At 42.4% G+C, this 24,900-nt stretch overlaps 1 protein-coding gene across 1 annotated transcript; it reads right to left on the bottom strand.

Annotated features, from left to right (window-relative positions):
* Window positions 1-1,421: 1,421 nt before the first annotated feature.
* On the bottom strand, window positions 1,422-20,785 carry PGM2L1 (phosphoglucomutase 2-like 1; the record flags this gene model as incomplete). Its single annotated transcript, XM_009078979.1, has 13 exons — window positions 1,422-1,524; window positions 3,472-3,605; window positions 3,976-4,165; window positions 5,794-5,923; window positions 6,964-7,057; window positions 8,587-8,767; window positions 9,577-9,674; window positions 9,909-10,098; window positions 10,769-10,962; window positions 12,671-12,754; window positions 13,428-13,512; window positions 15,582-15,689; window positions 20,587-20,785. Coding segments are annotated over 13 exons (1,790 nt in total), but the record flags the coding sequence as incomplete, so codon positions are not given.
* Window positions 20,786-24,900: the final 4,115 nt, after the last annotated feature.

Below are 24,900 nucleotides of genomic sequence, written 5' to 3'. Positions count from 1 at the left end.
GCAAAAATACTTCTCCACGGATATAGTGCAAAGCTGCTGGCAGCAGGGAACACCCAAACCTCAGGGCTCTTTAAAGCCATAGAGAGGCCACACACACAAACCCACTCAGTGCCATTCTATGGCATTCAGCTGGGAGGGTATAATGAGATGGAGGACAGATTTGGAGAGTTAACAACAGTGGCAAACAACAGCTTGAACTTAAGTGCATCTTGGGTTCTTCTCATGTCACCTTCAACACAGAGATTCAGTGCTGTGGCTTATCTATCTCTTTTAACTCCTGCCACTGATAGCAGGGAGATGTCCAGAACCAGCTCTGCTGGGCCAAAACATGGCTTTTATTTTCTGAACTCTTGGATATCTACAAGAAAACTTTTGTATTGGTTTATTTTTAAAATAGCCGTAGCACTTTCTACTCAAGTCAAAGAAGAAAACAGATAATGAGAAGCTGTTAGAAAAAAAATGCCCTAAAAGATAAGAAAAATCAGCTGACAAGACATGACAAAAAAAGTAAATCACAATTTAGTCACTGTGTCACTGTCTTACCTCCTCTTCCTTCTGTTTTATGCACAGAGAATATAAATTCAGGCCAACAAAACCAAAAAAAGCCCCTGACTGGTATTTTCATTCAAAGTTAAGAATACAGAAAAACAGGCTTAAGACACTTCAAGATGTGGGATAACAAATAATTATAAAGCCTAGAGTAGACACAATGGGCAATTTAACCAAGGAATGACCAAGTTCCTGCTCCTCTAGAAGCCTTGGGAAGGCACTAAGTAATTCCAACCCCAAGCTGCAAGTAGAACTGCAGGTGTTGCCACTATTGTTTCACCGCCAAGTGCTTTAAGACACACACAGGAAAGCTGCAGACCACCAAGAGCACCTTTACCAACAGAAGAATTCTTAAGAAGCTGAAAAATGCCAACAGTTTGCCTAAACAAGAAATGCTGAGCTCTACTTCAATAGTCTTGGAAATACAGAGCTGTACCAACGCTCTGACCAGTAAGGAAGAAGCAAGTTTTGTTGTCAGTTTGGAGTCATCACTTCTAGACTATCTTAAAACCTTTTTCACAGACAAAATAAAGGTATTTTAGGTACCTGAAATGAGTTTAAGACAAGATCTTGTGGCTAAGATAACTGCCTTAAACACAGTAGGGCAGTTCACTTGCATTGGTGTGGGTTAGTAAGTTTTTTGGTCAAAAGGAAAGAAGATTATATAACAATAAATTCCACCCTCTTCTCTGACTTCTCCGTACGCCAATTTTCTAGCCCAGACTTAGGTGAAAAGCCCGACAAAAGAAAGCTTCTTCTTTACAGAACAAAAAAGCAACTGCTTAACACACACACAAACATATGAAACTGATTCTGTTCTTGGGTCCTTTGTTCCACGCACATGGCCACTCCTGTGCACACCAGGGACAGGCCTAAGCAGAGCGCCAGGTCAGCCCATTCTTGTCAGGTTCCAGAAAATTCTCAATCAAAGCCTCAATAAGCTTCTGAAGTTCTTCTTCCAACACGCTCCTGTCACTGGAAAAACAGAATAAGGCCTGGTCAGAGGTTTGGGAAACGCCAAGCTGTGGAGGACCAGACATAAGCACATTCTTTCTCAAACACTGACTGTGATGACAGGTAAGATGTGATCGGAGCAGAGAGTCCTGCAGAGGTGTGGCAGCATGTTCTGTGTCAACCTCCTGCTTCACCTGGAGACACCTGCTCAGCCCTCCCAACTCACTCCCTGGAGGAAGGCTTGAAGGGCTGCTGTGTACATGTGAATGGAACAGCACAAAAACATCTAGTTTACATGAGAGGCTGCACCAGGTTAGCTATAAAAGGGAGCAGATCAGGCCCCCTCGCTCTCTTTTACCCCTCTCCTGCCTTCCTCTCTTTGTCTATCACTCTCATGTTTTTCCCCAGCTCTGGAACATCCACAAGGCAGGACCAACACAGGACCTAAGGACTGGCAATTTGTCTATTAGTTCTCTCCCTTTTCTGTCTTTCTCTCTCCATGCTTTGCTCGGGCAAAGCACAGCTATCATACTTTACCCCTGGTACCCTTCACTGAAGAGTGCTGTGGGAGTGGGGAAATTGTGAGAAATGGTGGTGTGGCTTGTGAGCAGTACCTTTGAATATTGGTGTGTTGTGGCTTATAAGCCTGCACCTTTAAGAGGTTTGGTGTGGGAACTGAGAATTTACTGCACGGCATTATACAAATTAAGGGCTTGTGCCAGTGCCTGACCACCCAATTACTGCAATATTAATTTTAATTAATTCAAAGGGAAAAAATCAGGGCCACTAGAGGGCTCTGGGCTAGCAGAAGGAACACAAGAACCAACGACTAAAACCAATGCAAGACTAGCCAGGCACAAGATGCAAGTGGATTAAAAAATAGGAATGAGCTACTAATGAAAGGAAACCAGAGGCCTACAAGAAACCAAACTCTACATCATGAACTGCAGTGACAGGACATAGAGGAATGGGTTCAAACTGAAAGAGGGGAAATTTAGGTTAGATATGCAGAAGCAGCTCTTCCCTGTGACGGTGGTTGAGGCACTGGCACAGGCTGTCCAGAGAAGCTGTGGCTGCCCCATCCCTGGAAGTGTTCCAGGCCAGGTTGGACGGGGCTTGGAGCAACCTGGTCTAGTGGAAGGTGCCCCTGCCCATGGCAGGGGAGTAGAACAAGGCCTGTAAAGTCCCTTCTAACCCAAACCATTTTGGGATTCTGTAACAGAAGAAGCAAATACTCTATAGTCTTTTCTATACACATCTGGATGCACACCCAGGGTATCTAATTGTATTTTGCCTCAAGACACTAATTTCAGTAAAAAGGCAAGAGCCACGTGCACAAACACTAATTATGGTAATACTCCTTTAAAAATCAATAATCCCTCTCCTACCCTCTAAGTCTCACTGAAGGGAGAGAACTCAGTCTGGTTTTAACAGAAAATAGGCAAAACAACCTTATTTACATTTGCTTTGTTCATATGTGGAACTAGCAATAGGTCCTTGCTCTTCAGGTCATAGCTTCCTTTTAAAGAAAACACTCAAAATGCTGCAATAAAACTGGCTTTCCTGATGTTCAGTTTTTAAGACTAATCAATAAATAGCAACTCAGAGAAACATTTGTAAAGCCATTACAGAGATGTAAACCTTCTGAGGTTCTTACAGAACACTTTATGCTTTGAACCAGGGAAGCTTGAAAGCTTCTCAATTCAGCATCACAGAATCATTTAGGTTAGAGAAGGCCTCTAAGATCAAATCCAACCTTTCCCCACACCACAGCCACTACTCTCCCCCACCACTAACCATGTCCCCAAGTGCCACATCCCACACAGCTGTTAAATCCCTCCAGGGATGGGGACTCCACCACCGCCCAGGGCAGCCTGTGCCAGGGCTAGACAACACTGAAGTGAGGAAGGAATCTGAGGCATTTTAGGAGGCTGGAAGAGTCATTTGAGGCTCAGGCGTGCTACTGACCTCTGCTCAGGTAGTGCACACATCTCGGCGTAATACTTGATCTTTGGTTCTGTCCCACTAGTGCGTAGGGTGGCAACACAACCATTCTGAAACGTGAAGGTGATCATCTGACTGCTTTTACTCACTGGCAGCACCTACAAAAACAACAACACACCTGTTACTCCCACTGCAATCCCCGTATCTGGAAGCCAGCTAGACAGCTTAAGAGTTGCAGGAGCATCAGGCTGAATTAATTATTCGATTAAAGTTCATCCATTGTTACATATCAGGATAGTCACCACAACAGCCAAACCATTTCACATTTCAGCAGTTTCCTCCTCAGTAAATGCTGCTAGGCAGCCTGGAGAGGTGATAGCAATTATCCTGCCATCTTAGTACATCTTTCTGCCTAGTTCTGCCATCTTAGTTGACACAGTACATCTTCCCGCCTAGTTGTTGGTGTATTTCCCTTTCAGGCCCCCTTCAAAACCAGAGCCTCTACTCCCAAAACACTCTGCAACTCACCGATTTCTTGTTCAGCTGGCTGCTGTCATAACCAGTGGTGATATCTCGGACATGTAGTATATTGTAAATGCCACAACATCTTGGGTAAGACTGAGGACCATCAAAGTTCCGGAGCCTCTCAAATATCCTCTTGATAGTAGGAGGTTCATAGCACAAGAAGTAAGAAGTCTTGGATATGTGATATCCATACCTACAAGCAGATGAACATTTTCAATTGTAAGAGTCACAAGTTTTCTGCACATTTGGTATCTAAAGAAAGCTCCTGTTTGGAAAAGCAGCAGCAGAAAGAGAATGCAGTTCTCAGAGCTGGGGAAACTGGTGTTTATAGGCAAATGTCTGCACCCAGAAGCAGATTTCACTGCATTACTCAGATCTTAAGCTGTTTTTAAATTCAAGCTCAGGTTTCACTCTGAAAGAAATAAAAGCCAACCATTTGGCTAAGTGCAGTCTCAGTAGGCCTCAAGAAATGCATTTTCAGAATCACTTCCCTCCATGAAAAACTGACTGCCATAGTCATGTGGCAGCCACAACAACAGACTCACTCAGCCTCAGAGGAAGGTGGCTGATTATTCCATCCAAGTTAAACTACCATACCAAATCAGACCTAATGCAGGCAATCAATAGGTGCAGCAACCATGTTTGCACACTGAAATTTAAGTTGTTCTTTACTACATGCTCATTCTACAGAGACACTTCTCTGCAGCTAAAATACTCAGTGTTGCTGGGCGATGAGTCCTTCTGTTATCCCTATCACTGACAGCTTTTTGATCCAGCTGGACAGAATTGTTTTGGCTAGTTTGCACAGGACACAGTGAACTCCTGAGTGCCACGAAGAGATAAATGCTGATCATCCTTTGTGCTTCCTTATTCCAAGTTTATAAAGGGTTTTCTGAGCTGGCAGGAAAGGGAATGGCACACATGATTTGCTCTGGTGCTGTTAGTTCTGTTAAAGTACAGGATCTTCTGATGACCTGGGCTTACCCCAGTACACAGCTTAATTCTGACATAAACATGTTGCTCATTTTATTGCTGGGATTGTGTCTGTAGCTGTTGGACACAGACCATTCCTTTCTCCTCTCTTACAGATTTCTCCAAGAACAGCACTGGATCTAACAATTCCCAGGCCCTGTTTATGTGAAAATTGGAAGTGTTTAAAAAGAGGCATAGAGACCACAACTAAAATATGGCTCCCATCCAGACAAAAGAGAAGTAACATGGCATGAATAAAATGAGAGAGGAGTTCACCCTGGTAGATCCATATGCAAGATTACACCATTTCACTATTTATTGCAGAAATACATTAGAAAGGGCCTCTTCAGTCCTTTGGGAAATATGGTATTCATACAACCCCAGACTGTTTTGGGTTGGAAAAGACCTTAAAGGTCACCTAGTTCCAACCCCCTGCCACGGGTAGTGACACCTTCCACTACACCAGGTTGCTCCAAGCCCTGTCCAACTTGGCCTGGAACATTTCCAGGAATGGGGCAGCCACAGCTTCTCTGAGCAATCTGTCCCAGTGCCTCATCACCCTCACACGGAACAATTCATTCCCAATATTCCATCTAATCCTACCCACTGGCAGTGGGAAGCCATTCTGCCTTGTGCTGTCCCTCCAGGACCTTGTCCAAAGTCCCTCTCTGGCTCCCTTGGAGCTCCTTTAGGTACAGTGGTACCTGTGCTTGTGATGGACTGTAATCCATCATACATCAAAACACAACTCACGATAAAACATCTGAAGGACACATTGAAAACCCTTCTTAGATTATTCCCAGCTTTAAAACAGTTAAACAGAACATACTAATGAAAAATACAACTCACGTTTCATATATCTCAGTGAGTTTCTGTGCCAGTGACAGGTTCTGGCCCTCCAGGTAAGTTGCCATTTCAGCTATGACCACAGCTGCACTCACACCATCTTTATCCAACACTGATGTGCCACACATGAAGCCTAGAAATAAAGTGATAGTGGAAAAATAACCTGATGTATTAATACACTGTTAACCTTTTCCTGGAAAAGAACATTGGCCAATACATGTAAGCTGGTTTATGACTGCATATGCAGGAGAAATCTAATTAACTTGGGCATTATAGGGCTGGAAAGATGTGTGCTATAGTCAATTAATTCCAGCTCGATAACATCTGCTCTCTGGGGAGATCTCTCATAGTACAGTGCTAAACATGAAAATACAGATAGAGCCTTGGTAACCCATAAAGCAGAGCTCCGCAGTGCTGCCTCTTCCCAAAGGGATGCACCAGCAAGAGCTTAACTCCTTATGCTTCAAAGCTGCTTTAATTTTATGAATGAAACTGCCAGGGACACACTCTCTTCAGTGTGTGCTTCATTTTCAAATATAAGTGAATACTCTGTCCCAGAAAACTGCCATTTATCCTAAGTGGAGAATTTCTACTGCCAAAACATTCACCACACAGTTCTCCACAGGTATGTGGTGCCAGCAAGGTTACAGAGATCAAGAGAGTGCTCAAGGCAAAGTCAGTAGGAACATTTACATGCTTCCAAGCGGTATTTAATGTTACACCTGCCACATCTGGATCCCTTAAACACTGTTCTGAAGGAGAAGGGGATGGAACACAGCTCGTGGAGGAACTGGCACAGTGGCCACATGGCCACTGGTAATAAGTCTTCTGAGGGGACCCAAGATGCTAAACTGATTAAGAACAGACTCGATGTTTAATCTCAGCTAAAAGGCCACAAAGCAACTGGAGTTTGGCTCTGCAATCTCAGGACCTTCAAGTTGTAGCACAACATGTCTGTTTAAAAAAAAAAAAAAGCCAAAGTGCAGTACCAGAATCAGTATCGCATGAGTTGGCAAGTTGCTTTAATGAGAGCAAAATACCAATACTAGTAACTATGAGGGCAAAAATAAAGTAGCTTTTTTTGTGTTTTGTTCCATAAATAAGATCACTCCTTTCAAGTCACATTTTCCCACCACAGATCTCAACATTTTTAAGGGATATTAACAGGCATACCAATAGACTCTTCAAATGCAAAGAGAACTTCTTTTCCATTATCCAGGAGATTTTTTACTCTACTTCCAATCCATTTAAAACCAGGGAGTGTTTCCTAAACGGGGCGGGGGGGAAAGTAGTGATTAAAATACACATTTTCAATTCAGTTGCAAGTCAAAGAAAGTATAGTCACCATACCTTTCACTTCAGACTCAAAACAAACCAAAACACAAGTAAATAAAACTAATGATGTATTCTGAATTTTAGGGTTGATAGGAAAGACTGCCGCAGAATCAAAACACCATAGCTCAAGGACATTTTTCTGATATTCTTGAAATAATTTCCCCAAATTTAAACCTAATTAATTGACAAGCAGAATAGGGACAGCAGAGAGACATCAGACAAGTCATATTTTCAGTTTAGATTGTAAGCCAAAGAGCTGCTGGGTAGAATTTTCCTTGCAAACTCTCAACTAGGACATGAGTATCAAATCAAGGAGTAAGTGTGCTTGAGAGACTGTGGTTCTCCAAGATCAGATAAGATCTTAGCTCTGGTGCTTATCAGATGAGACAAAGTTATTCAAAAGGAAAAGCTACAGAAATAAGCAACAATTTCAGGCGCTGGAGGGAAGAGCACTGCTTCCTTCTTTTTTCAAATATGCAAAAGTAATCAAAAGCTTCGAAACAGTTTTGGAGACAAGGAAGGTACAAAGAGGGGAAGCTTTTAGAGGAGAACAAAGGATTCTGTAAATTCATAGCTTTTTTCTCCCCCCTTAAGTCAAATGTGTCCCTTTCCAGAAAACAACAAAAACCAAAAGAACAGTATTTAGTCAGATAAGGAAGGAACTTATATTCAACCTGATTAGGCTTCTCTGGCCAATAACTCAAAATGTTTTTCAGAGTTGCTTTCAATTTTAAATTCCTCACTTTTGGCAAAACATTTATTCCTGTTGCACATGGATTTAATTAAGACATGTATTCAACAAGACCTGAATCTCTGGATGTTTGTGCTAAACTTTGGAGCACTTGCCCCTCCTTACATCCAACAGCCTTAGAATCAACCTGAATGCTGGAACCAAAACTGTCAGTCTGTAGCAGTACCCTCCCTCCCATTTTCTTTTTCAGCAAGTTCTTAATGAACCTACATTAAAAATCTGAACATAAGAGTTTCTGTCACAACTTGAATTAAAATCAACTTTTAAACCTACTAGTGCCTGAAGGAGCATTGTGTAACCTGTAAGTGCTTATTACAAATCTATCAACAATCACTCATTTTTGGAGTGAACACAGCAGACTTCCATTCACTCACACAGGAATTTATCTAGGAAAATAACCGTAACAAAGGTGTTTGTTATCTGTAATTTAGGTGCTAATTTGTGTCACCTTTTGCAGCTTCATCTAAGTTGATCTCTGAAGTCTGTAATCACTGTGACAGGCACTGAGAACACTGCAGATGCTGAAATCAGACTTGTCTCAGTAGAAGAACACTCTCTGCAAATTGGAATGCATCAGAACTCCCAGCCAAAAGGCTGGAAGTCATCTATCTACTTTTCACCTCATAAACTCCTAAGCAGGAGAGGTTAGACAGAGAATGTGGCAATCACATTTTACTCTGCCACAAAGACACCCTAAAACCCACACTTACTTCGAAGTGAAATCCCTCTTTAAGTGCAATTGCCCTCAAAACTTTCGAGGAGACTGTGGTGGCCAACATGTAAACATTCTTCACATCAGCATCTTCAGAACAGTTTTCCTTCCAGCGTGAAAACATCCACCACCCAAACAATGCTGCGAGCTCGTTGCCACTGAACACCTTCCAGCAGCCACTGCAGGGAGGAGACAGAGTCTAAGAGCTCTTCCAGGTTTCCCAGGAGCATCCACTCAGGGGGAGAGGTGTTCTGCAACCACTGGAACACGGGGAATCTGAGCACACCACTGACAAGCTGCTCTATACAAAGCCACCATACTACCAGGACTCCACATTTATTACATCTCAATGATTTACAACCCCAGAGCGCTGCCAGCAAGCAAAGATACCAGGAGGTATCCTCACTGTCAGCTTTAACACAGCTCAGGCCTTTTGAATTTATCCCACAGCAGTACAGCAGTCTATAATTGATCCATACATAGCAGTCTATACATTGCAGTCAGGCAATGCCTGTGCAAGTGTTACTTACACAACAGTCAGAACTGGGGCCTGTTAGTGGGAGAAAAATAATTTCCATTCAATAGGGATTTCCATTCAAAGCAGGAAAACACAAAAAAAACAAAAAACACCCCAATGAAAAAGCCCAAACAGTTCACCATGCCAAGGCAGAATTGGTTTGCTAATAGAAGCTAAAAAACAGTGACAAGGTTTTACTGTCTTTAGTAACCACTCAGTTTTCAGCTGAGTTTTATCTGGCCATTTACTATCACACCAGTAAGTATTTAATCTAATTCTGCTGAGTTAACTGATCTTATGTAAAATATAATTGGAGCTATACCAAAAGTTGAAGCCAGCAGGAAGAACACCCAAATACTAAGCTACAAGGGAAGGAGTGGATTGAAACATGTGCCTGTCAGCCATTTAGGGACATTGACTCTCACTACCTCTGCTACAGAAAGAAACAAAAAGACAGGTTCCATCACTTACTTTTCCTGCTGTTCTGCCACTGCTAGTCTATCTGCATCTGGATCAGTGGCCACTACTACTTTAGCATTTTCTTTCTCTGCAAGCCTCAGTGACAACTCCTGGTGGGGGAAGGAGGGAGCAAAAAGAAAATCGTAAGAGCAAATAAACCCACAGTTTTCCTTCTTACATCTAACATACAGTGAAAGAAAACCCATCATGGATTGCCTGCTGTATTAACAGAGCTGAAAAGCCAGGTTCTCCCTGTTCAATTCCCCAGCTTGTTCTTCCCCACGGTATCAATATCCAAACAGAGAAATACCCATAGAAATCTGATGAAGTAGAAACAAAACTACCAGCACTGATTCTCCTTCTTCAGGATTTGGGCATTTGACAGTAGAGAAGTCTGGATCTGGATCTTTCTGTTCAGGTACTGGAATGGGGGGCTGAAAGCCAAAGGCTTGGAAAGCCAATTGCACGTAGTCATGTCCTACTCCATGGAAAGAGGTATGAACAAACTTCAAACTGGTTTGCACATTTAGCTCCCTGAGAAGGAAAACAGAATTTCAGTAAGATCTTTGTTATTTAATAAGGCTATTTTCATGAGGGAAAGAAAAAGAACATGCAATTCCACTGTGTGGAATCAGCACTACTTTGCTGATTTCTGCATTAATTTCAAAGGAGGAATCAGTGAAAAGTGCTCGGTGGGACTTTCACTACAAATTGCTGGTTTAAAGCTTCTTCTCCTGGAAAAATGAAATACTTACCTTCTGCTGAATTGGATAAAAGTCTTCCAAGAATGAATTGCTGATTTCTACATCAAACTCAAGCTCTTCCACCACCTTGATCATACTCTGACTCTTCTTTACACCTATGCTATTCATCCTCCTCCTTTTATTCTTGTCTCGTGCCCCACCCAACCTTTAGACTTAATCTTCTCACCTCTATTTCATGCACACACACCTCACCTTTACTCTGAATTTCTGCATTTTACTCAGAACTATTTGCATAAAATTATGTGTACCAGGGTGCTTACCTGTAGCTTAGGGCCCAAAGGCAGGTTGCTCGACTGTCAACAAAATGGCTTAGTCCTAAGGATGGTGACCCTTCTTTAATGACACAGAGAACGCACTAAAGTCTGTCAGCAGTCTTTCCACATGCAAACCCAGAGCTTACTTGGAAACATAAATTAAGTACATTTTGCTTTACACCATACCTATGATAACAGATCTTTTTCAGATCCTCCATGTAGGAGTCACAAATTTTCTTCAGAGGATCCTGCCTAAGTGGACTGGTGTCTACTAGGTTTTCATTCCAAGAGCCATTCCATGGTTCAACACACTCTTCTATACATTTTATAATTTCCTTGTCGTGAGGAGAAGTGATCTGTGCTCCATTCTCCCAGTAAACCTGGTGCAAGTCAAAGGAAAACAAGACACAGTTTATGCACAAAGATTATTAACTTGAATTCTTTTAGCCATAGGATTCCACGTACTTTCTGCTTCTTCAAAGGCATACAGAAAAGTTTTTGATTCTCAAAAGCCATTTGGAATCACAGTTCATGATTTCAGTTGTGTCATGACAGAACTATGCAGCAACACCAACCTGTTTTAAAAAAAACCTGGTATTTAGCTATTATGACTGAAATAATCAGGACATGAGAAAACAAAACTGGGCACATCCATCTGTTGTGCAAACTAACAGAAGAAAAATATCACCTTCTCCATAGCCTGGCATTCCCTTTGACAAAGAAGCACTTGTTTCTGAAACCAAAGCAAAGCAGATAAGCAGAGTGCCAAGGTACGTTTTTCTCTACAACTGTAATCTTTCAGCTGGAAACACTATCAAGCCTTCAACTATAAAAAAAGTCTTTGTTACAGAATTATTTAGATGCCAGTTTTCCCACAGTTTGTTGCCAACAGCATGGCTGAGTTCACAGTGCAGACTTTCTGCTTAGATAATCTGTCTCTGTTTTATCAGTATCCTCTGAGTTTGTCACGTTTGGTTAAAATTGTCCAAAACCTTCAGAAGCTGCTGAATGCACAGGGGAAATTGTGAAAGATGAAACAGTTCTTGTGAAAGACTAGGAAAAAAAAAATATCATGACAACAGTAAACTGCTGTGTGTCAGAAGACACAAACATAGGAGCTTCTTGACTAACAAAGCACCTGGAAAAGTGATGTGGCTTCTTTCCATCATCATTGCTCTAGCCAAGCAAAAGTAAAGGCTGGTGAAGTACTTTACAACCTGTTTCCAGGAAGAGAAAAGTGCAGTACAATCACCTCCAAGAGTTCTCTCTGTGCACAGCTAGATTGGCTTTTCCAGCACCATCATCACTCACTGACCTGTTAAAAAGCTTCTAGAATGCTGAGCTTAGTTGAAGATTGGAGTTTAGCTCAGATTCTTCTCACATTTAGAAAATAAATACGGTGTTTCAATACTGCATGAGCAGCACTTGCTGTTGTGGATGATGCCCCAAACTTTTCAAGTGAAGCCACTCACCACCAGAAAAACCACCTGACAGGGAACAACACACTACTACTAAGTTTTATTAATCATCTCCAGCACAGTTACCTGTGTGTGCACTAATTAACCTCAGTTCTAGCTTAGTTTGAAAGTAATCTTAAAGTCTAAGATGTGAACACAAACTGCGTAAGTATTTCTTCAGCTGCTGATTAGACTGCATGAAATGCCACAACAGACTTGTGGTCAAGATACACAAGCAATGTGGTCTTACATTCTTGTGGCAGAAGAGTGTGAAATTCAGGTTACAGAAGGATGAATTACCTGAAATAATAATTGATCCTTCTAAAGTACACATATGTGCTCCAGAAAAAGCTTCCTTATGATGAGGGTGCTGAGGCACTGGGATAGGTTGCCCAGAGAAGCTGTGTCTGCTCCATCCCTGGAAATGTTCCAGGCCACGTTGGATGGGGCTTGGAGCAACGGGGTCTAGTGGAATGTGTCCCTAGCCCATGGCAGGGGGTTGGAACTAGGTGACCTTTAAGGTCTTTTCCAACCCAAAGCAGTCTGGAGTTCTATAATGAGCCAAATACATGCAGATGATAGTGGAAAGCAACTGGCTGTCATGTGCTTCAATACAAACTTCAGGCTTTACCTTGTATCCGTTGTCCTCCTTCCTGTTGTGGGATGCTGTGATCATCACACCAGCCACAGCTCTGAGCTGCTGAACAGCATATGGCTACAAAGGAAACCCAGAAACGTCCATTTACCCTGGAGTTCTGCAGCCAGCACAGATAACATGACGTTATTGGGACAGTTATGCAATAGGATGCTACAGAAGTGGCTTTTCATGTTACTCTAGTTTATTTGCAAAACCAATTACAGGTATTCCCAGCTAAGGAGAATCCAAGCATTTCAGTCCTCCCCTCAAAACAAGATCCACAGCACACTAGAAAAGCTTGTGGGATAGAAACAAGGATTTAAAAGCCTGCGAGGAAAGCTGCTGTGACTAGGAGACAAAGATCTACTTTTTAGCTATTAAGAGCAGAGGTGCAGAAGAATTCAGTGACATTCTTGTTACAGCCTCCTTGAAGAGCCAAGCAGCCTCTACTTTTCTGTTTGAATAACAGAATTTAAAAAGAAAATTGCTAGTTCACATTTTTGGTAAACGCCCTTAACTGGTTTGACAGTATAGAAGAGAAGGTGACTCACCACAAAAGGTGTAGGGACATAGGTGGAGAAGAAGTACACAGGTACATCCTTAGCCAGCAGGACTGCTGCAGTGAGCTTTGCAAGCCTACCAACATGAGAAAGAAAATTTGAATAACAGAATTTAAAAAGAAAATTGCTAGTTCACATTTTTGGTAAACGCCCTTAACTGGTTTGACAGTATAGAAGAGAAGGTGACTCACCACAAAAGGTGTAGGGACATAGGTGGAGAAGAAGTACACAGGTACATCCTTAGCCAGCAGGACTGCTGCAGTGAGCTTTGCAAGCCTACCAACATGAGAAAGAAAATACTAACCCAACTTTTTTTTTCATTCCTGACACCTTCAGCCAACTTATTTCTTAAATCCTTCTATTGCTTTCTGGCTTATGCAAAGAGTATCTTACAGTTCACACAGTCAGTGCAACAGTTTTCAGGCTGGAGAACTCAAGACAGCACTTTTATCAGTTGCTTGAGGAGTGCTTCAGTGATATCAAACACACAGGTAAAAAAACCTGCTGGTGTGACACTTGTCCTTTACTCAAGGACAGAAACAACTTCCTGGAAAGTTTTAAGCATCAGACGTCTTGCAACAGCAGATTTGGAAAATGATTTGGTATAACACACAGCAAAGCCTGTTTGCCAGCCTTGTTCAGCAACTTCAGGCAATATCCATGAAGCAGATCTATTCCTAAAATATATCTCTCTAAGCCAGCACATTCTTATTCCAGGATGTTTAGAAACAGAAACAGCACCCGTGGTTTTAAACCTTTCCTTTATAACAAACTTGTCCTTTCAAACAACAGAGAAACTTTCAGCTAACTGATGTGAAACTTTTTCAGACAGGCACACAGAGGTAATGGGAAGTCTTAGGGTCAAAACAGATGAGAGATTAAAAGTGCAAGTTTGCTTTGGTCACTTGTTTTTTTACAGACAAGCATTAATATTGCTTCCTTCTCTCCCAAGTAGTCCAAGTTTCAGTTACTCAGAATTTCACTACAGCACCTGTCAAGTGTCACCTGAAACCACTTAGAAGCATAAGAGCTGAACTTGTAGCTGAAGCTACTGAAACGCTGCTGATATATCACAATGATTTATATCTGCTTAGTTACAGGGCACAGCTGGATGGTCTGCCATGACTGGGCACTGGAGCTGAAGCAAAGAAAGGTGCCCTCCTGCTCATACAGCACTGCAAAAGCACATGGTTCCCATGGAAAACACCATTTTTGGGGAGGTTCAGGTCGATTTTAGCACTGCTATCACTGTGCACCAGGCATGGGGACAAAAGAAATGTAGCTGAGAACTGATGTGGCTCCTTTGACAAGTGAAATGACTGTGCTGCCATCAAATCTGAATTCCAAGCTTCGTGTAACTGAAAAGGAATGCCATTATTACACCTCCACATTTTTAAGCTGTGAATAACCCACACAACTTGGGTTTGCAAACCACCTTGCAAACACAGTGTAACAGAGGAATTTAAATGCCTTACACCAGAGGCTGGTGGATAATGGGCCACATGTATCCAAAGGCCTGACAAAGACGTGGAGAAGCAGACTTCATGGGAAAGAAGAAACTCTTGAAAGATAGCCATTAGATTCTTTGCTCTATTATACCAAGAACTTTTACATCCCTAAAATATTAAATGCTGACAAAAATAATATAAAAGGAAAGAAAGAACTGTGTTAGTTACAACAATTAACTACCAGAATTAACTACTCATGACCTAAATATTAATTAGCTACTGGGTTGGCTTTTTTTGCAAGGCATGTCATTACAGCATGCGTTTTGCTCGCAGAATGACAAGGGATTAAGATTCCTTATAGAATTCAGAAAGCAGTTCTCCCCCCTTTCCTTGCAAAGAGCACAATCTCACATCACTGGAAGTTTACACATTAAGCATTCCAGGTAAATACCCCGCGAAGTGAAAAAACACTGGCTTATAGTAGGCTGCAGATAGAATTCTTCTCCCCCAAGCAAGCTTATATCCGGTGCAAAATACAAAAGAATGACAGTGTTTAAAGTGCATTAACATTTAGGAGTTTCAAGCAAGAGTTAGTATCTACCTTCATATTCAAATTTGTCTCCAAGCATACCAACTTCTTAATATGTGCCTGATGTTCTTCTGCATTTAAACTGTAAATTCTGTGGTGTGGTAAACACTGACCAGCCTTACACCCTACATTTGCTGGCAATCTGGTATCATAAAGACTTTAGGCTCTGCTGCTCTTCCCGACTATTTAAATGGACTAAGAGAGGGGAGAGAGTGTGCCCAGTTCATCACAAAAAATGCTGACAGAACAGAACACATTTAAAGCCACAATTTCATTTCTAGTCTTACAAATATAGGCAATACTCATACTTCTTACTGCTGCAGTTGCTGGTGACCTGACCTCGTGTGTCATATCCAACCACAAAGCCTCTCTGCTTAAAGTCTGAAAAATTCCTCTCAAGATATTTGTAGATCCCCGGGAAAGAAAAAAAAAAAAAACGGGGAGGGGGAAAAAGAATTAGCTGCAATGCCACACAAACGCTGAAAGTGATCTTTCACAGAGGACGGATAATGTCAGTAGACAAAACAGAGCTCAGCAAACATGTCAATAATGATATTCACAAAGCAGCAGAGAGATTTTCTCCCACAGCATTCACTGAAAGAGAAAAAGCAACCAGACAAACTGTTGTGGGGAATAAAAGTGGTACAACAATAAATCCTCAAGCAACAAACATTTATTTTCAACTCATACTGTGCTTTTATGTATTCAAATCAACTTCTTAAATTGATAAAACTCCATTTTTTGGAAGCCCATCCCCTTAGGTAACATGGAACTTGTGCTGTTCTAGTCTTTATCCTTGAGCTCACAGTACAAGTCAGGCACTTTTTCAGCACTGCTTCCAAAGTGTTAGTCCTAAATTTGCCTTAAAATCAAGGAAAGGTTTGGGTTGGAAGGGACCTTTTAAAGATTATCTCATGCTCCAGCTTCACCTTCCCTGTGGCCTTCACATCCATTCATTTCCCAGTTAGAGATCTCTGGAGATACATTGCAGAAAAAAAACAGTATGAATCAGCAGTTTCAAATAAAAAGATGGAAACTCTATTGTTAACAGAGGTTTCCAGAGGCCACAGTTCACTACAGCCAGACAACACAGCACTGTGAACTTAACACAGCCACACTCACCCTAAAAAGCTGCCTCTCACGGGGGTATAAGTTGTGACTTGACAGAAGGAGTAGGAGTGTTTTGTACTAGAAATCAAAATATTTCCCCCCCCAGTATTAAATGCAACTCTTTGAGATGTTTTCATCGGTATCTGACTCCATATCACAAATAAGCAGTCTCAGTTGGAAAGTCAGCCTGACTCCTACCCTGGAATTCAGCTGAGCTCAAATATTTCTAATGGCTCTTGCCTTTAGAATTACAGAATCGTTGAAGTTGGAAAAGACCTCTAAGCCATCAAGTCTAACTTCTCCCTCAGCACTGCAAATGCCATCACTGACCATGTCCCCAAGTGCCACATCCACACAACAGTTAAATCCCTCCAGGGCTGGTGACTTCACCCCTGCCCTGGGCAGCCTGTGCCAGGGCTGGACAGCCCTTCTGGGGAAGGAATTTTCCCTAATATCCAATCTAAACCTCCCCTGGCACAGTTTGAGGCTGTTTCATTGATGCAGAGAAAAGCCTGGAAAAGAACTACTCCCAGACTTGTATCTCTGAGTAGCAGGGATTTGTTTATTCAGCGCTGGGCACAAGGGGGATCGCTCCACCAAACTTGTGCAACCAGGGACAAAAACTTCACAGTTTGTATACATTAAATGCTCATACATATTCATTATTTCTAGGAATGGGTGGTTATTATTATAATTAGTTCTTGGAAATCATCATATACTCCTCCTCTGTCTCCTCCCTCTTGGCCTCAGTCCCATGGTCCTGGTGGTCGTTCAGGGGTCGTGAAGATGAAGTGCCTCCTCTTCCTCAGTACCCTTTGGACACCCTTATTATGCAACCATTTACCCCTTTGTACAGTTTTGCATTCCTTGCTGACCTTGCCTCTATCTTGTACATTTTGTTTCTTCATTCCACACCCCACATGGTCTTAGTTTTCCCACTACTGCTAAAGTTTTGAGTCTAATTAGTTCTACTGCCTTATAGATAAGGTGCATCGTTTCGCCAGCCAAGCCAAAACAACACCATTAGTGAAACCCCTTATCTATACTATGTGATCCTTGCTATTTTGCTAATTAAGCTGAAATAGTGCTACTAGTAAAGTTATTCTTTATGCTTTCAGCTTTAACTGTTCAATTCCTGCTTTCAGTCTACTTCTCGGTATCATCATCTCGTCCCTTGTTCCCTGGGAGCACAGCCTGACCCCCACCTGGCTGCACCTCCTTTCAGGGAGTTGTAGACAGGGAGAAGGTCCTCTCTGACCCTCCTTTTCTCCAGGCTGAGCCCCCTCCAGCTCCCTCAGGCACTCCTGCTGCTCCAGAACCTTCCTCAGATCTGTTCCTTTCTTTGGACACTCCAAGAATGCTCTTCACAGTATGTTCAAGTGGATACTGGCATCTCTTCAGAGAACTATTTCAAGCTGCAGATGTTGAGAGATTCACAGAGAGAAAAAACTTCAAAATAAATCAATCTCCTTGAACAGTGACGGGACTGGAGGCTGTGCCATGGCACAATCACCAGCTGAAGTCACCTTCATGCTGAACCAAAATGTGGTGATACACAGACACCTTCACCCTGACAACATACCAACAACTTTCATTCACAGTTGTAAAGATGTAAGAGTGGAATGGGAAAATATGGTTCAAGTTTAACTTTAACAGACTGAATAACATGTAGAGAGATGAAGATCAGATTTCTTATCAACAGATCCCTTATTTAGTCTAGTAGTACCTGGAGGTCAGAGCACATTGCAGGGTTTTGTCTGAACTAGCTCCTCGAACATCAAGAACTGCATAAAATGGTAATTTATAGAGGAAGCAAAATATTAGACAAACTGATCAAGTTCAAAAGAAAGTGATATCAAAAATAAGAGGGAAAGATTTTTGGCTGATGAAATCAGGAGAGCCAGGAACAGTTTTACAAAGTTCAGTGTTTACATTTTTCAACTATTACCTTCAGCTTTGCTTTTAGAGCAACAGGAAACTAGATGCAAAGGTGACTGGTTTTGTCACTGTGGAGGTCCGTGACATGTTTCTTACCCATGAATAAAAGCACCTGGACATTAATAAAGGCAAGACAGAAACAAAACTGGAGCAGGAAAATCAGGGCTTTACAGGGAGGTTATGTACCTACAATCTTCAGAAGAGTCAAAAGCAACTGCTAGATACTCTGTACCTTTCTGGATCTGACATTTCATAGTATCAATATAATCAAATGAAAAAAAATCAGACCAAATGAAGGACACAGCACACACTTAAGCACATGACTTCACTACAGTTTACTTTAATTGAAGGAAATGTTAATTATACTGAAATCTCTTTTGCCTGACCATTTATTCCTGTCTCAGCTAAAGACAAATACAGACATTTTCACACTAGATTCAGTAACACTGCTCCTGCCATTAGCTTCTGAAACAAGAGTGCTCAAATAGATTTAATTTGAAGCAGTTTACTTCAGAAACAAGTTCTAATGCATTCGCAGGGCATGCTTTTCCTAACTTGATCTATAGCTTTAATAAAGAACTAAATATCACAGCTCTACAGAGGGAGCAAACGAACACAAATGCAGTCTGTTGCTCTCAAAAGCTCGTAATGCCCATGCAACTGAACTTGCAAACACATTCCCTGCTGACCAAAGTGAAACCTTTCACCTTCTGCCAAGAATGTGGCTCAGTCAGCCGACCCAGGCTCGGCCACGCTTCCCTAAGCCTGGAGGCACAAAGACAGCAGGCACTGGGCAAGCACTCAGAGCAGGAGTGGCTCCAAACCCAACAGGCTGCAAAGGCCAATGAAGTGACTCTTGTAAACTTCCTCTGCATGAACAATATGTTTACTCTGCTTTAAAGTGGATTTGTTTAAACCAACTTGGCTACTTTTAACCATTCCACCACTGCCAAACTACTAGTTTTTAAACTTTTTTTTTCTTAGCCTCCCCAGTTTGTTCCCACTCATCCACAGATGGGCCACAGCACTAAGTTTTGTTCATACCATTCACAGCATTTCCGGCAGGTGAGTTTGGCATACTCAGAGCAGGAAGGGCAGAATTAAAGGAAACATCATTTGAAGATCACAGAATCAGTCAAGTTGGAAAAGAACTGAGATCATCAAGTCCAACCTATGACCTCACACCACCATGTCAACTAGACCATGGCACTAAGTGCCACATCCAGATCCTCAACTCCACACACCAGCTGTTTGCACCAGCACCAAGCAGAGCCTGATCTCTGGCAGAGGAGCAAGAATTAGGATTAAAGCCTCCCCAGACAGAACTTCATCCACAAGCACAACCATCCCATCAGGCTCTTTCCAACAACACTAATTCACAATTACCAAAATGGCAGTGTCACAGTTTAAGTTTAACCCCAGGCAAGATCTGCATCAAAGTCCGTCTGTATTCAAACCAAGAAGCCCATCCCAAAATAGTCAGCTACAAACCTCAAAGGAGTAGCCTTCAAAGAGATCAGACCACAGTGTTTCCTTAGCAAGTAATTCCATAATGACATTTGTAACCCAAATACACATATTAAATCAGAGATACACCAGGAATCACCAAGACCTCTGATACACTGCATAACACAAGATCTGCAGTTTGAGAGTTTTAAGTTCACAGGAAATTATTTTATCTACTCTAAAAGTGCCATGAGCTACAGACAGAGCTATAGCAAGATCAGAGTACTTACCCAACAACTATCCAACCCAGCTGACAGGTAACACAGCCAGGGTTATTTGAAAAATTCCCCAAAATCTAAACAATTTACAACACAGACCTTCACAGTCAGCCTACATTTGCTTTTTCATGTTAATTCCTCTTCATTTTCTTAGCAATAACTGCTATTTTCATGTAATTATTCACAAATTGGGCTAAAAATGAAATAAAATGTTTGGGGTTTTGCTTGTTGGGTTTTCCTGGTTTTTTTGCTTTGTTTTTGACAAATACTAAAAGTTCTCATGACAGCTAATGATTTCCAGCCACAAAGCAGTGTAACAGACTAACTACTGGACAAATTCCAGTGGAAGTGATTATATTCTGCCTCCTAGGATGCCCAGTTAGACCTCGCCAAGCTACTTCACTCCCTTTCAGCACAGAACATTTCATGCTGCTGAATAGCTGCTGCATTCCATCTTCAGCTTGTATTGCAGTGGGACCCTGTGTGCCCAAACACTCACTGTGGAGCCAGAGTCCTCTCTCACACACCTGTCCAGCTCACCTGTGTTGACTGGATGACTGTAAGGTCATTGATGTAGCAGAATCCTGCTCCCATGGCCGAACGCAGCCCGGCAGTGCCAAACGTCAGGCGGCAGCACAGACGATCCCGGAGCTCCTTGTGCTTTCCATTCTGTAACAAGCTTTCAATCTGTTCTTTTGTTTTTTGGTTCTGCAAAAGAAGATTAAGGGCTTCATTTAGTGCTTGAAATCAGGACCTGAGCTATATATTCTCAAAGGCTTTAAATAATTCCTAGTGCAGATTCTTCCCCTCCTGTAAAACTCCTGCGCACCAACTGGCCTTCAGTGTAACTCATTTCTATCATGTTCTCTTCTGTATCATCCTTACTTATAAAAGATTCAAGAGCTCTTGCTGCCATGGATATGCTGACTTGTTTGCCTGGTCATCATACACCTACATGAAGCCTGTAAGTGAGAAGCGCAGACTTTGGAACAGTTTTTTTCCAAGGCAGGCAACACAATTCAATTCTCGATCTGTGTTGCTGAAGACAGACAGAAATCCCATCTTCAAAGTAGAATTTCCTTCCTCCACACCCACAGGAAAGGTCTGTAAACAGACACAGTAAAGTCACAGAATCACATAACGGTCTGGCTGAGAACAGACTGTAAAGCTCAACCATTTCCACCCCCAGCCATGGGCAGTGACACCTTCCACTAGACCATGCTCCTCCAAGCCCCATCCAACCTGGTCTTGGACACTTCCAGGGATGGGGCAGCCACAGCTACTCTGAGCAACCTGTGCCAGTGCCTCACCACCCTCACAGGAAAGAACTTTTTCCTGATAATCCCATCTCACCCTGCCCTCTGGCAGTGTGCAGCCATTCCCTCTTGCTTGTCACTCCAGGCCCTTGTAAATAGTCTCTACCATCCTTCTTGTAGGCTCCTCCAGGTCACATCATCCTATGCCTTTATCATGTAAAACATGAGTCAATGAACAGCCACATGACTAGGAAAATGTATGACTAAATAGAACAGTAGGAAGCAATTCTGATTCAAACCCCTACAATTTTAACAATCATTGTGTTTATAAAAGAGCATCAGTCACTCCCAGATATTTATTGTCATTCATAGTTCAGCTGAGGGAGTGATTATACAGACCTCCAAAAGACTTAATTCGAGTATTCACCTTAAGGTAGGAAGTGCTACAATCCCATGAGAGTTTTCAAGTCAAATACAGAATGGTTTGGCCTGGAAAGGACCTAAAATCTCATCCAGTTCCACCCCCTGCCAGGGGTGGGGACACCTTCCACCAGATCAGGTTGCTCCAAGCCCCCATTCAGCTCTACACGGTCACAGCGTTATGCAGCAGGGTGGACACTGATCCAGAGACAATTACTGAAATCTCCCTCTGGTCATTCACTATTTTCCTAAACTTGCATCACTGTCACAGCTAAGAACTTCCAAGAGTACAAACTGCACGTGCACACACACACTATTTGTTCTTCATATCTGATCACCAAGAAACTCAGCCTGTCTACTCACATTCATTTCGGACAAGCTGCTTCCCATATCCTATAAACACAGCACAGCACAGCACAGCCAGGCTTGCCTAAAACACCACAGTGAATACACAGCTGGAAAAAACCAATTACTCCAGAGATATAAACCACAGCTCAGGTGGCACAAGTGCTTCTTTAAAGCAGCATTGCATTGCTTCAAGCAGGATGCCAAGGAAGGGTTAAAAGAGGCAGATGGAATCTGCAGGGCAAGGGTGAAGCACCCCTGACATTTCAAATAGAGGTCAGGCAGCTTCAGCTCCAGGGCAGCCCCAGCAGCACTGGGAAACACACTCAGCACAGGCTGAGGGGAAGGTCTTCAGGAGGATTCAAAAAATGCTGGGAAAAGCACAAAGATGTGAGGCGAAAATGTTCATGAGGAGGAAAAAAACTCAATAAAACCCACTAAAAAACCTGAAACTATTTCTGCAGCTTGGTAACATCCTGAACACCAGCAGGATGAGACACATGGATTTACAATAAATTTTCACTTCTTTGTGCCTTAAAATAAAAGGCAGGTCATTACTGTTCAGGCTGTTGGACGGCTCAGCAACCAAAGCAAGACATTACTCACAACATAGCCAAAAACAGCCCTAAAAAGCCAACAAATGGGGCACAACAAACAATAAACCCCAGAAGTGAAAAGTTTCTCTTTTAGCTGTTCATAGCAGCCAACCAGAAAACAAATGTTTGATCTGAAAAGAGTAATGAAAACCTAATTTCACACTATCACAGTACATGGTTTTGCTTTAAAATAAGGTTATTAAATTACACTGCATCTTTGATAGTTTTTTAGGACATGCTGTATTGCTTCCCTGCAACAACAGAATCAAAATAGTACATTACATAGTTCATAGAGTTTCGCAAAACTGAGCCAGTGCAAATATTTATTTCACAAATAGATTAAAACGCATTTTGCATTGAAGCTACTTGATTTATTTCCTAAGGAATGAAAATGAGTCAGCCAATATAGTACCCAAATAACATTTTAATTTGCTTGGGTCACACACAGCTAGCTAAAGTTTGCTAACAAGAAGAAAAAAAGACAAGACAAAAAAAAAAATCAAGTTACATGTAAAAATCTCCAAGCTTTCCACAGATGACCTGAAACTCCTGGGCCAGCAGGAAGAGGGAATTTTACAAGTCTTGGTATAAATGTGCTGATGATGTGGCTCACCCTCTAGGTTACACATTCAACAGCAGTAGGAGACTGATATCCACACAGCTGTTATCCCAAACAACTGTGGCACAATCCTTACTGATTTTTATTCTTTCCAGATTGTCCTTTTTCTCTCCAAGATGGAGAGCATCAAGGCCTATGGCTCAGCTCAGCTTCTTGCAACATGCTGCCTGGATATGAGCACTGTTTGCCACACTGACATGGGAGTTTCAAAACAGCTTCCACTGTTGACATCTGACCCAACTGCAAATCCTGAAAAAACAGGGGTTTGTTAGTTTGCTTTACAGTTCTGAAATATATTCATATATACAAAGGTTTCACAGTGGGGGGGGGGGTTGACAGCTTATTTTCAAAAGTGCAATAGTTCATATAATTATTTAAGTTGAAAAGCCCTCTAAGACCATCAAGTCCAACTTTTCCCCTTGCACTGCCAAGGCCACCACTCACCATGTCCCCAAGTGCCACATCCACACAACAGTTAAATCCCTCCAGGGCTGGTGACTTCCCCCCTGTCCTGGGCAGCCTGTGCCAGGGCTGGACAGCCCTTTTCGGGAAGAAATGTTCCCTAACATCCAACCCAAACCTCTCCTGGCACAGCTTGAGGCTGTTTTCTCTTGTCCTGTCCCTTGTTCCCTGGGAGCAGAGCCTGACCCCACCTGGCTGCACCTCCTGTCAGGGAGTTGTAGAGAGGGAGGAGACCGAACTCGATTAGCTTAAAAGCCAACTCCGAAGAACTCAAGAGCCTACTCTTAACCGGTGCTGGATGAGTACATCCATAAGCTCTGTGAATCACAACACAGAATCCTAGAGCAAGCAAAAGAGAAGTTACCTAGAGATTTTAGACTACAGTGTTCGCATGCTTTTTAACATCCTTTAAAAAAAAAAAAAGCCACCACAGAAGTGCCTAGAGCTTCCTGTTTAAAGCAGAAATAAGCCAGGTTGTTTGCTACAAAAATAGTCATTCCTTAAAAAATGCAATGCTCTAAGACACCCCCTGGATACCCAATGGCTCTAACAAAGCAATTCAAATTCTCACAGATTTAGTGCTCTGAAGAGCTCACATATTTTAGTGTTTCATCTGAAGTCAAGAAGTTTGTGAATGCCAATGATACAAAAACAGCATTTATTTCAACGCCCACTAAACATGCCAAATCTCCTCACTGCTGGCCAACAAGCCTTTGGGCTGGAAGGACCTTAAAGATCATCTGTTTCCAACTCCATGCCATGGGCAGGGACACCTTCCACTAGACCAGGTTGGGTTGCTCAAACCCCCATCCACCCTGACCTGGAACATTTCCAGGGATGGGGCAGCCACAGCTTCTCTAGGCACGCACACAAGTATTATACATATATAGGTCAGCGGGAGGACAGACAGCAATCAAGAGGCAACAGATGGCATTTCTCCTGTTCCCAGTGGGGAAGGGCCCTGCCCACTGCCAGCAACATACAGGAAGGCAGCAAATAAGGCCTGCTTCAGTAGCTAAGAGATCCCTGGGAGGGCCAGGAAAGGGACAGAGAAGTAAAGAGGTGCCTTTGGCTGGTGGCTGGGCCAGAGATGGGTTTGACTGTGGCTATCCCCTTGGTCCTGCAGTGAAAATCAGCACCAGTTCCCTCAGCCATAC

The sequence above is a fragment of the Acanthisitta chloris genome, unplaced genomic scaffold (genome assembly GCF_000695815.1).
Source record: "Acanthisitta chloris isolate BGI_N310 unplaced genomic scaffold, ASM69581v1 scaffold24297, whole genome shotgun sequence".
Taxonomy (NCBI): Eukaryota; Metazoa; Chordata; class Aves; order Passeriformes; family Acanthisittidae; genus Acanthisitta; species Acanthisitta chloris.
The sequence above is the reverse complement of the archived record's forward strand: the minus strand, read 5'-3'. Positions and strand labels throughout refer to the sequence as shown.